Source organism: Anoplophora glabripennis, unplaced genomic scaffold (assembly GCF_000390285.2).
Source record: "Anoplophora glabripennis isolate ALB-LARVAE unplaced genomic scaffold, Agla_2.0 scaffold728, whole genome shotgun sequence".
Classification (NCBI taxonomy): domain Eukaryota; kingdom Metazoa; phylum Arthropoda; class Insecta; order Coleoptera; family Cerambycidae; genus Anoplophora; species Anoplophora glabripennis.
Genome location: NW_019417136.1, coordinates 209,269 through 223,240, shown reverse-complemented (window position 1 = coordinate 223,240; position 13,972 = coordinate 209,269). Strand labels below are relative to the sequence as shown.

The window sequence follows — 13,972 nt, the reverse complement described above, 5'->3', positions numbered from 1 at the left end:
TTTTTGTAAGTAACAAATCAGTAAAAACAATGCAAAACTAGCACGACGCCACACAATTATTTACATATTCCAATAACATAACCTCATTACTGATCTGAGGCTGGAAATCTGTTGGGTTGGTACTTCCGAACTTCACGAAGAAATTGACGAAAATTAGAACATGCTCTAATTCGTCAAGAACTTGATGAATAAATTGATGAAGTTATTTGCCTAGCTGATTTGGTGCATTACACTTGTCCAATTTCTTGATGAAGCGACTTCATCAATTAATTGATCAATAAATTGTCAATGTAAAACTGCTTTTATTGTTAGACATAAAAACTCAATATCCTGAAAAAATGTGCCAATTCGTTACTAGTTTTGCTAAGAATAATTTTTAGAATTAGTTAGATCGGTGGTCTATGGTTAGGTCTAAGCAAATTTATTTTTCTTAAAATTGTATTGATTTATTACCATATTTTTAGATATACAGGAGAAATATTTAAGAAAGGCTATAAACACTCCGATCTAGAGGAATCTGACTTATACGAAGTAATAAAAAGTTGCAGTTCTAAAAGTTGTGGTGACGAAATCGAAAAACAATGGATGATAGAAAATAAAAAAGATTCACCGCCTTCTATAAATCGACTTCTATGGGCTAGATTTGGTTACAGATATATGTTTTTAGGGCTTATTAACATGACATGGAAAGTATTCACTAGGTATGTTAATAGTCAATATATTTTAATATAAAAAATAATCAAAATGTATATATTTTTTTAATTAGTGTAGTGGAGCCCTATGCCGTTAGTTCCCTGATAGCTTACTTTAAACCTCACTCGCAGATGACGAAATTTGATGCCTACTATTATGCAGCTTTGATGATGCTAGTAAATATATGTCAGTGTTTCTACATCCACAACTACATTATTAACGTCCAGCAGCTTGCCATCGAAATTAAAACGGCATTTTCTTCCCTGCTGTATAGAAAAGCTCTGAAACTTACGCCGTCAGCTCTGTCTGAAATCAGTTTGGGAAATGTCGTCACACTTATTACTAAGGACGTTCATACATTTTATCTGTCAATATGGATGATCAATGACACTTGGATAGGAATTATACGTGTTGCCGTTTCTTGTTACTTGCTTTATTCCAAAATTGGAGTTACTACTTTCATTGGCCTTGGAATTTTGTTCAGTATCTTACCTCTACAAAGTAAGTTGATGCTACAGTAACCTGAACAATTGTTGTTAAAAGAAAGTTTTTTTTTTCATAATATAAGTATTTGCGCTGATCATTCAGTCATAAAACATTTGATTAGCAGTATGTGCGAAAAAAATTCTAATTGATATCTTTAATTTGTATACAGAGGTTCCTTGATGATTTTTTACTGCTACACCTAAAGTGGCTATACAAAATTTTACTCAAAAAATATGTAGCATATCCTATTGTTAAAGTTAACCGTTTCAAAAATATTTGCCAATTTGTAAAAAATTTTGATAGTTAGACAAAGGTCTGAATCTCCGTAATTTATATCGAATAATGCTAAGGCCCGGAATGGGATCAAAAGGTATTTCAACTTTTGTAATAATATAAGTCAAATAATAATATTTCATTCTATTTTTAGAAGTTTTTGTTGTTGTTTTGAAGGCGACATAGTTCTTCTTCTTCTTCTTTTCCTAGTGGTTGGTTCTGATAAGTCTCATGGCACCGCGGCCTTATCAGGCCTATTGTACATCTCACTACTCAGTTCTGTTCAGCAAGTAGTTTTGTTCTTACAAAATCCAAAAGCTTCCTTGTTGACACTTCTCTCAGCTTCTTCCAGATAAGCTCTTCCTAGGAGCGTCATTCTACTACATGCAAATCCTGGCTACTCGCCCAGGATATGCAGAGAGGTTTCATCCGCCGAGCCATATCCTTGGCAGCCCGGAATGTCTACAAGTTTTAACTTATGTAGATTATGTTTTCGANTGATGACCAATGAAAAAACTAAAATAATATTTTACATTTAACACCCTGTATCTCTTTAACTATCAACTTTTGGACTAAGGTAAGTTTGGCTAAATCGCAATATTTTTGCTTCGGGAATCTACCCATAAGTTTTGGTCCATTACCTCAGGACTACACTGTATTGTTGGTTTATTTACCGTTACACCTAAAGTTGTTATAAAAAATTATACTCAAAAAATATGTAGTCCTATTAAAGTTAGCCGTTTCAAAGATATTTACCATTTTGTAAAAAAATTTGATAGCTGCGAGAATCTCCGTAATTTTTAGCGAATATGAGATCAAAGAGTATTTTTATCTTTTGTAATAAATAATATATCATTGAATTTTTTGACACTATTGTTGTTGCTGTGAAGGCGGCACAGTTACCCGCAACACTCAGGTTTTACGACTCATTGTGCATGGCGCTAATAATAGTTATTAAAACAGGCCCGTGCTTTCCTGAAATCTCTATCCAGAGGTGACAAAAATACTACCCTTTTACTATTAAACAAATTCAATACTGAAAAACCTATAACCTTTTCTTCGATTATATGAAAAATTAATTTTTCTTTCATTTAATACAGGCATTTAAAGATAAAGTCGTAACTTGAATCTACACTGCCTATTTCAGACAAAATTAAATTTAAATCGAACAGCAAATACTTACAAGATTTTGAAATAAGAAATATTTTCGCACTTTGAAAGTGATAAAATGGAGCCGGGTAAATATTACACTTTGTATATTATTTTCATATTGATATTGGTTACAGAAGGTAGAGAACCTTATGATCTCACGCCAGCCAAATATTAGGTATTCATCTGCCATTTGATAAAAATTATCGAAATTCTCGGTAGTTCTTAAAATTTTTTAAGCCTCGTATTATACCATCAGAAGGGTAAATAAATACAAATCTTTAAAGGACTCTTTTTTATTGATGACACCTGTGCAGTGTACATATTGTACTTTCTTGAACAATCAGAAAAAAAATAACTAGGATAGAATATAACAAATAAATATGACATGGGATTTTTTTAGTATATATTGGAAAAAAGATTAGTGAGTTGAGGTTAAGAGTGGGGAAAAAAACTGATCAACGTCTACAAATTACGCAGGAGACTCTATCAACAATCAGAATAATAAAGATGTATACATGGGAAAGGTTCTTTAATGATAAGGTGACAGAAGCAAGAATGTAAGTAACTAGTAAATAGGTATATTTTACAAATTATATACAGGGTGATTCAAAAAACCGCTGACAGATTTCTAGGCTAGATAATACATGAAAAATTAAGACAAAAAGTCTTAATAAATATATATACTTAACATATTATTTTCTATTGCTGTCAGGACCATTTCCTCAGATTCTGGAGTTCTAACATAACGCCGTCGTCCAGAATTAATTTTTGTTGCTTTTAATTTAGCCGTTCCTCTTAATCTTCTATCGATATTATCAAACATTTGCCGATTTGGTGTTCTTCGTGCAGGAAACATTTCTCTGTACCGCTTAACTGCTTCACGGGAAACAAAATTCGCTAACCCATAACATACTCGTAGATGCATAGATATGCATCTTCATCATCATTATCATCTGCATCATTATCTTTTCAAATGAATATTCGGAATTCATACTGTTATTGAAAATAGTGAAGCAGCTGAAGTAATTTAAATAACCGTAAAAATAATAATAGCTTATAAGCTAGTTTACTTAACTCACTTGTACACTTATTATTGACATTAGTGACAGTCGATATTTAATTTTATTTTGAATAGCACAAGCCTACTATGCTATACTAAAATGAATGAAAATAAAATTGGATTCACAAATTTTCTACAAACGTGTTTTTCTTAAAAATGGTTGCTTTGATTAAAATTTTGCAAGAGACCAATTCGATAGACAATTGAACACTTTACACGAAAATAGTACCCGTTTGACAAAATTAGCAGTGGCGTAGAAAATATTTTAAAAAAAGAGTCACGTTGACACCGTCTCTACGACACTGCTGCTCATAAAATTTTGAGCAGTACATCAAACATTGGTCTTAAGGAGCTAACTACGCATAGCAAATTTGAAATAGAAATGTTCAGGCATTTTGGAATTATTGCAGACAATGTTTAATTTTACAGAATCTTTGACGCCCTGTATCTCGTTAAGGAGGCATTTGCGACCCTATGTTTATTAAGACTTTTGGTCTTAATTTTACATGTATTACCTACCCTAGAAGTCTGTCAGCGGTTTTTTGAATCACCCTGTATAAATAGATTTTGTGTATTTTTTTATGCTGAATCTGAATCCGCAGCCCAAAAACCGATTTATCAAGTCATTTTTTAGTAAAATGTTAAAATAACCATTATATAGGGTGAAGTAGTGAGGATGAGGTAAAGCTTTATAATGAAAAGCAACAATTTGTACATACTTCGAGAATTTTAAAATAATATTTTGAGCAGTAGAAAAAAAAATATCCAAATCAAATCCACACCCACCCCTATGAGAGGGTTAATTTCAGTTCTAAGACCAAAAAACGAATATTAGTGCAAAACAATGTGAAAAACCATAGCCTTGTATTTTATACTACCAAATATAACTGTGGGTTGATAAATAACAGTTGCAAAAATACATATAATGTAACTTATCTCTCAAAGGGTTGGAAATCATCTATAGTCCAAAGTTCCACTTACCCCTTTAAGTCACATATTTTTCTATTAAATATTTCTGCCTGAATTTTGTTAACGCGGGTTTTTGAGGTCGCTGACTATGAACCTGAAGCCCGAATACGAAAATTCTCGAATAAAAGAAGGCGTATCTAATATGGCGGATGTAAAAATCGGAATAGCATTCAAACTTTGAAGATTATTGCTGAAACTTGTTACTCGATCGTTTTCAATGTCGCTAATCACAATATAGGTAACAATGTATTAACATTTTTAGAATTAGAATTGGCTTAATATCTTTGAAGGTAATTTTAATTTCTTGTTAGTAAACCTTTTTTATTTTGTATGCGTGACTATTAGGGTTAGTATTAATTGCATTACATTGACCATATGCATGTTTCAGTGAAGAGATTAATAAGATGCTGGTCGTGTTTTATCTAAGAGTACTGCTAATCATCGGAGGAATACTATGCTCAAGAGTAGCGTTTTACATCCTTGTAGTGGGTTATATATGGATGGGATACGTAACAAACGCCGAACTAGTCTTCTACATCCTTTATATTTTTAAAGATCTTCGACATACCTTGGGTGTAATAATACCATTTGGTATGGGCAGAGCAGCAGAACTATACTCCGCTGTAGTAAGGATAAACAGGGTAATAAAAGCTGAAGAGTTACCTCCCAAGAAAGGAACAGATGAACCAACCCTTAAACCTCTGATAGAACTCAAAAACGGCACAGTCCACATAAACAAACATACAGTACTGAAGGATGTAACTTTCAGGACCGACTCTGGATTAACTCTTGTGACTGGTACTGTCGGATCTGGAAAGAGTTCCTTGTTAAAAACTATTTTGCAGGATTATCCTTTGACTAGCGGTCATGTGGTGACGCATGGACGAATTTCATACGCTTCTCAAGAACCGTGGCTGTTCCCTTCATCTATAAAACAAAATATATTATTTGGGGAAAATTATGACGAAAAAAGGTACATCTTTTGTAATATTATACTTAAACCATAGTGTACTATTTATGATAGCGACATCATATGGGAGATAGTGAAATAATAACACAAATAGCGAATTTTTGTGTTAAAGCAATGCTTTCTAGATATTTTAGAAAAATAAATTTTAATCAAAACAGAAGAATTCGAAATGTATCTTTGAACGGTAGAAATAATATAGGACATCCAATCTCAATTTCGAAAATTGTGTCCATTTCTGGTTAAAGTGGGAGTGATAGAAAAATGTTTTATTCATGAAATTAGACCATTTGTTACCTATTTTACAATTACCTAATATGGCATCACTAACGTCAGTTATTTTGGATTTTGGGCTTCGAAAATATAGATATGTTACGATGTTTAAAGGATGATTATGTCAAACCGTCTTTCGGCTCTATTTTTAAGAAATTTAGTTTAAGTCTAAACTAGAGGGTGTTGTTTGTAAGTACCCTAGGTAAATATAAACAAAAAAGTTTTAAAACCTAAACTTCAACGTTTTCAAGATAAAATTTATATGGAAGTTCCACAGATTCTAAACAAAACTTACAAAATAAAAGAAATTATATTATTATTATTAACTAAAACTGTTCACTTTTAAACGTAACAATAATATACAGGGTGTTTGGAAAAGTTAGTACAAAATTTAAGGAGGTGGAAGTAGAGCCAAAAATTGTAAAAAAAGTTAAGATAACGGAATGAAAATTGTAGGTAATAATCATACCATCATGAAAGACGCCTACTATGTCAAAATGTTAAAAAAAGTTATTGTTCTGAAATTTTATTTTATTTATTAAAAAATAATATTTTCTTGATAATTCAAAAAAATAAAAAAATTCGAAAAATGTCTGTTTAGAGTAGTTACAAAACTATTCTTATTTATAACCGATTTTGATTAAACTTATTATAGTTAAAGACACTTATGGTATGATTATTACCTACAATTTTCATTCCGTTATCTTAATCAGAAAGTTATTTTAAAAATATCTAAATGATAAGACCCCGTTGGAGGACCATATGTCAGTAACGGTGCTCTGGAGAACCAATGTTTGTAGGAACTATTTTAACTATTTTTGGCCCTACTTTCACCCTCTTAAATTTTGTATCAACTTTTCGAAACACCCTGTATATATCGGTATGAAAGATATTCATTAGTGATTCATTTTCTGTTGTTTTTATTGTTTCTCGAACTGTGCTATCTTTGTAAATTGTCGTCCAAAGTAGTTGAGGTGTGAATTTTCTGTCATCAGCTCTCAGTTGTCAGTGGAATAAAAGTGGTAGTTAGTTATTGTGTCTATTAGTTCTTTGTACTAGTTTTATTGGTAAATCATTTTTTTACATAATACTTAGACAGACTTACCAGACATATTATTAATCTACAGGGAAGCAAAATATAACTCTTATGAAGCTACATATTATGGTAAACAATAACTAGGTAGACCTTTTTCACATGTTAGATTATTTGTTGCAGTATAAGGATCACAACAATATACTCCCAAACAGGTACGAGAGCAGATAAACAGCTATTGTTATATAATGTGGTTCCAGTTGCATATGATATTACTGTTATAGAGCTCTATATGTTTTCATTGCTCAACTGAGGTTTCTGTCTTTTAGTAATCTATGATATTTTCAAAAAATCTTATTTCCCCGTTTTGATTCTTTCGCTTAATTTTGGGCTTTTATTATTTTTTCCATTGACCATAATTCCTGCCAAATTTATTATGTTGTCTGTTCTTGTGCATATATTCTGTTCAGTACATCTATTATTATTGTTTTGTATGTGGTATTCAGTAATGCAATTGATCTGTGGTTCTTGCATTTAATTGAACTAACTTTTTAAAAATTGGTGTAATTTGTGCCATTCTCCATTTCACACAGATGCGTTACTTTATTTATCTTTAGTTGCTTTACTAAAACTTCTCTAAATCCTTCGTAAGTTGGCGCATTCTCTTCATTATTTCTGTATTCTAACATGCTTTCAGTTTCTTCTCTTTTTTTCCTTGTTTTCTTGTTTTTAATGTTAATTTATTTTGGTGAGTTTGCTTTCTTATATGTATATTGAAAAGCTTACTGCTCTTTATTATCTATCAAAAAAATTTTCTGTAATTTGGTTTTCTATATTCATCGATATCATGTTCTTCTCGTCCTTTTCAGCATCCTTCTTAAACGTCGCTTTTGTGTCTAATATTTCTTTTATCGCCCCTGTTATGCTAATTTTATATTGATCTACTTTGTTTCCATGTTATTTTCATATGTTTTGGACTTATTTTCTGCTGCCGCCATATAGTTCTTCTTTGTTTCTTCCTCTCCCAATTTCTTTATGTTTTTCTTTTTTACTTTCGCTTCTTTTGCCCTCATTCCTAATTTTTGAAGTAATATTATGATCTGTCAACATTTGCTTTNTATAATTTAAATTCTTATGTTTTTTTATTTTCTTAGTTGTGATCTTTGTGCTCAACTTTGCATTTCATTCGATTTTTTTACAACCATGAACCATCATGCTTTTACTAACCGTGAATATGCCGATATGCATTTATGGTTTCTGTAATGGAAATAGTCTGGCGGTTCAAAGAGAGTATCGGCAACGTTTTCCCGATAAAAGGCAACCCTCTGCAAGATTGTTTCGGAAAATTCATGCAAGAACTATGGAATCAGGAGCCCTAACTCCAAGATATCGTGAATGTGGCCGTTCAAGGAGGCGTAGATATGATTTAGACGAAGTAATTTTAAGATTTTTTTAACGTAATCCTACTGCGAGTGTAAGAAGAGCGTCTGCTCATGATCGAATACCGAATCGAAAAATCGAATGAAATGCAAAATCAAGCAGAAAGGTCACAACTAAGAAATTAAAGAAACATAAGAATTTAAACGATAGCACGCGAAAGTGGCAATCATTAGTATTATTACAACGAAATTATCTTATTTCCCCCTTTTGATTCTTTCGCTTAATTTTGGGCTTTTATTATTTTTTCCATTGACCATAATTCCTGCCAAATGTATTATGTTGTCTGTTCTTCTTGTACATATATTCTGTTCAGTACATCTAGTCAGTATATTCTTATTATTATTGTTAGTATTTTGTATGTGGTATTCAGTAATGCAATTGATCTGTGGTTCTTGCATTTAATTGAACTAACTTTTTAAAAATTGGTGTGATTTGTGTCATTCTCTATTTCACACAGATGCGTTACTTTATTTATCTTTAGTTGCTTTACTAAAACTTCTCTAAATCCTTCGTAAGTTGGCGCATTCTCTTCATTATTTCTGTATTCTAACATGTTTTCAGTTTCTTCTCTTTTCTTCCTTGTTTCCTTGTTTTTAATGTTCATTTATTTTGGTTAGTTTGCTTTCTTATATGTATATTGAAAAGCTTACTGCTCTTTATTATCTATCAAAATTTTCTATAATTTGGTTTTTTATATATCATCTTCTTCTTGTCTCTAGCCATTGTGGCTTTTTTACGCTTATGTTTTTTCCTCCCTTCCTTTTCGGCATCCTTCTTAAACGTCGTTTTTGTGTCTCTAATATTTCTTTTATCGCCTCTGTTATGCTAATTTTATATTGATCTACCATTTCCATGTTATTTTCATATGTTTTGAACATATTTTCTGCTGCCGCCATATAGTTCTTCTTTGTTTCTTCCTCTCCCAATTTCTTCATGTTTTTCTTCTTTACTTTCGCTTCTTTTGCCCTCATTCCTAATTTTTGAAGTAATATTATGATCTGTCAACATTTGCTCTTCTGTACGATCTGACGTCATACAGGGTGGGCCACCAGTAACGCCTCGGTCGCTAGTGACTAAACGGCAAATGTTATAGAAACCTGTTTAGGTGGGTATGTGTAGGTTGATTACAGCTACATTTTAAAAATGTTTTGAAATATACAGGGTGTCCAGGAAAAGCGTACCATATCAAAGTTATGTTTTTTTAAATGGAACACCCTGTATTTTACCGCATTTTTGAAAGAACCGTAAAAAAATAGGTGAACTTTATTAAAGGTTCTGCATACCTAGGATTTATTGTTTGTGAGATATTTCAATTTTAGTGAAAATGCAGGCTTAGCGTAGAAATTTAATATTAGCAATAAAAAAATAATTTTAAGGAAGCAGCTTTGGAGGGTCTATTTTATATCCTTGAAGTTATAAATTGTTATATTTGTCGTCACTTAGTATTATACAGGGTGTTCAAAAAACTGCTGAATACTTCTCTCAACTTTAAACAGCAATAACTTGGTTATTTTAAATGGAACACCCAGTATATTTTTACTTTGGGAGGTGGGAAATTTAAAACTCTTTCAAACTGTGTATAGGTTCCCTATACCTATCTCTAACGGTATTGGAGATATTTGTGCCGTTTCGTTTTTTATCGATTTTTTTTGTAAGATGTATCCACGTGTCTTTATCGAGGTCTTTACTGAATTGGTTTGGGTTCTTCTTGATGACGTCTCTTTAAATATAAGGAGAAAAATGTGAATGCAAATAGATGGCGCACCTGCACATTTTTCATATTCAGTGAGAAATTATATAAATCGATAATTAAGTAATAAATGAGTAGGTAAGAATGGTCCATGTCAGTGGCTACCACAGGTGTCCAAACCTCTCGTAATGGACTTCTTTGTTTCGGGCTGTATAAAAATATATCTTGTACACAGTGTTCCACCTACTACTTGCGATGATATGAAGGAAAGGATTAGATATGCATTTGCCACAATCACCCCAAATATTCTAAGGAATGTGAGAATATCATTTGAAGATAGAATAAGATGCTGTATTCAAGAGAATGGTTATCAATTCGAACATCTATTAAAATTTTTCTTTGTTTCTTCTAAAAGTAAAATTTTCTTTAATAAATATTTTTCATGTTCATAAATAATTCAGTTACTTACTACAAACATATTTATACAAAATTAATAACTTTTTATAATTATTCTGCTTATAAAATAATATTTTTTATTAGAAAACTTTTTTGAATATTTTCATGATAATGATAAAAGGAACTTCTACTTTTAGAAAAAACAAAGAAAAATTTTAATTGATGTTCGAATTGATAACCATTCTCCTGAATACAGCATCTTATTCTATCTTCAAATGATATTCTCACATTCCTTAGAATATTTGGGGTGATTGTGGCAAATGCATATCTAATCCTTTCCTTCATATCATCGCAAGTAGTAGGTGGAACACTGTGTACAAGATATATTTTTATACAGCCCGAAACAAAGAAGTCCATTACGAGAGGTTTGGACACCTGTGGTAGCCACTGACATGGACCATTCTTACCTACTCATTTATTACTTAATTATCGATTTATATAATTTCTCACTGAATATGAAAAATGTGCAGGTGCGCCATCTATTTGCATTCACATTTTTCTCCTTATATTTAAAGAGACGTCATCAAGAAGAACCCAAACCAATTCAGTAAAGACCTCGATAGAGACACGTGGATACATCTTACAAAAAAAATCGATAAAAAACGAAACGGCACAAATATCTCCAATACCGTTAGAGATAGGTATAGGGAACCTATACACAGTTTGAAAGAGTTTTAAATTTCCCAACTCCCAAAGTAAAAATATACTGGGTGTTCCATTTAAAATAACCAAGTTATTGCTGTTTAAAGTTGAGAGAAGTATTCAGCAGTTTTTTGAACACCCTGTATAATACTAAGTGACGACAAATATAACAATTTATAACTTCAAGGATCTAAAATAGACCCTCCAAAGCTGCTTCCTTAAAATTATTTTTTTATTGCTAATATTAAATTTCTACGCTATGCCTGCATTTTCACTAAAATTGAAATATCTCACAAACTGTAAGTCCTAGGTATGCAGAACCTTTAATAAAGTTCACCTATTTTTTTACGGTGCTTTCAAAAATGCAGTAAAATACAGGGTGTTCCATTTAAAAAAACATAACTTTGATATGGTACGCTTTTCCTGGACACCCTGTATATTTCAAAATATTTTTAAAATGTAGCCGTAATCAACCTACACATACCCACCTATACAGGTTTGTGTAACATTTGCCGTTTGGTCACTAGCGACCGAGGCGTTACTGGTGGCCCACCCTGTATATTATTTTGGTCCATTTCGTTGAGACTAGTTCTATACTCGTATAGCCGATTTGATTACCTTCTGTTAGGTATAAGCCATGTTATTTTGTGTCTTGAATTTTCTACTGGTAATGTATGTATTTGTAGCTGATGTGTGTAGGTCTCTCATTCCACTGTTACCTGTCCTCTCGTGTATGCTCCTTGTATTCCTTTTTCCCGATCTTCGTATTAAAATTTTCCAATAACATTATCGATTTCTTCCAATGTTTTGTATAATGCTCTTTTTCCTGCATCTGTCGCCTCTTCCGCCAGTGCCTAGCAGTTTACTCATGCTGTATTTTTTTTGTTTTTTATACTATTATATTACATTTTTTCCTTCTGCGTATTTTGTTTAGGATTATACCCTCAAACATATGACTTAAATAATTTACCACTGCATAATATTGAGAATGTAGAGCGCAAGGTTTGTTATTTCAATGATTGCTTGACTAACTATATTTAATATACATGCACCTTACAAAACTGCAAAAATGTCAAGGCAACGTAAGTCATGGATGACTGATAACATTAGATTATTGATCTCTCTTAGAAATAAAGCTAAATCAAGATTCAGAAAATCTAAATTGGATGCACATTGGAACTATTATAATTAACTAAGAAATTACACTGAGATTGCAATTAAAAATGAAAAGCGAGCATATTTTAGAACAAATGATCCTAAGGATATTTGGAATGGCTTAAAATCTTTAAACTTAAAACAACTTAAAGATAGTAATTTACCAATTCATCTCAGAAATCCTAATATTATAAATAATCATTTTATCAATAGTATACCAGTTTCAAATTATGATAATGGTCGTTTAATAAATTATTATGAAAATAATACATATAATAATATCCCTGCAAATTTTGAATTCTTATTAGTGGACGTAAATACCGTTTCTAAAATTTTATGTTTTATTAAAACAAATGCCATGGGTCCAGATGATATAAACCTGACGATGTTGAAATACTGCTGTCCCTTTATTGTTCCGTACATTACCCATATAGTAAATAGTTGTCTGTTACACCACACTATACCTGTCCAATGGAAACAAGCCCATGTCATACCTATTCCAAAAATTACTAATCCTTTAACACTATCTCACTTGCGTCCTATAAGTATTTTGCCTACTTTATCGAAAATTTTGGAACGGGTAATATATACACAATTAATAGACCATTTAAACAAGCATGAGATTATTCCACCAATTCAATCTGGATTTAGGCGAGCTCACAGCTGTACAACTGCCTTACTGAAAGTGACAGATGATATTTTTGAAGCATTTGATAATGGCAAAATTAGTGCTCTAGTACTATTAGACTTTACCAAAGCATTTGATACGATTCAACATCAATTGCTTATTGCAATATTTCATTTTATTGGATTAGGTGAAAGTGCGGTTAGTTTAATGTCTAGCTACATAGGAAATCGTACACAAAGAGTAAAAATTGGAAATGCATTGTCAAATGTGAGCTTGCTTAAAGTAGGTGTCCCTCAAGGATCTATTCTAGGACGCCTATTATTTTGTGTATATACCAGTAATCTCTGCAAAAGCTTGAAAATTGTAATCCACACATGTATGCTGACGAAACACAATTACATTTATCTTTCGTTAAAACCAACTGTAATGAGGCATTGAATAGAATTAATTCAGATCTTAAAATTATCTTTCAAATATCAGAACATTCCTTATTTTTGAATCCATCCAAATCAAAGTTAATTTTGTTTGGTAATAAATTAGCGATATCCGAAATCTCCGTAAATTTTAGGGTTGTGATAAATGACACTTTTATTCCTATAGTTCAGAGTGCTTCTAACTTGGGTCTGACTTTTGACAATACATTTAGATTTTGTTCACAAGTTAGTAAGTGTATACAAAGATCTTACATGGCTTTGAAACTGCTCTATCCACACAGAAATTATTTATCTATAAGAATAAAAACGCTACTTTGCGAAACCCTTATCTTGTCAAATTTTTCATACTGTGCTCCTGTTTATTATCCATGTATTGATGTCTTAACCAAAAACAGAATACAGATGTGTCAGAATTCATGTCTAAGGTACATATTTGGCATTCGACGCAGAGATCACATTTCTCATAAATTACAGGATTTGAAATGGTTAAATATGAACAATCGTCTGAGATTACAAACTTTGAGTCTATATCATCAAATAATTTGTACAAAAACTCCTTCATATCTGTATAACAAAATTCGCTTTCGTACTGATGTACATAATATAAACATTAGAAATAAG

At 31.7% G+C, this 13,972-nt stretch overlaps 1 protein-coding gene across 1 annotated transcript in view; it reads left to right on the top strand.

Annotated features, from left to right (window-relative positions):
* Positions 1-13,972, top strand: part of LOC108910879 (probable multidrug resistance-associated protein lethal(2)03659) — a 32,473-nt gene that overhangs the window by 5,955 nt on the left and 12,546 nt on the right. Inside the window, exons 2-5 of the mRNA XM_023455960.1 lie at positions 465-701; positions 767-1,194; positions 3,005-3,161; positions 5,022-5,606. Coding sequence (XP_023311728.1) covers positions 465-701; positions 767-1,194; positions 3,005-3,161; positions 5,022-5,606 — 1,407 coding nt within the window. The remainder of the gene's footprint in view (positions 1-464; positions 702-766; positions 1,195-3,004; positions 3,162-5,021; positions 5,607-13,972) is intronic.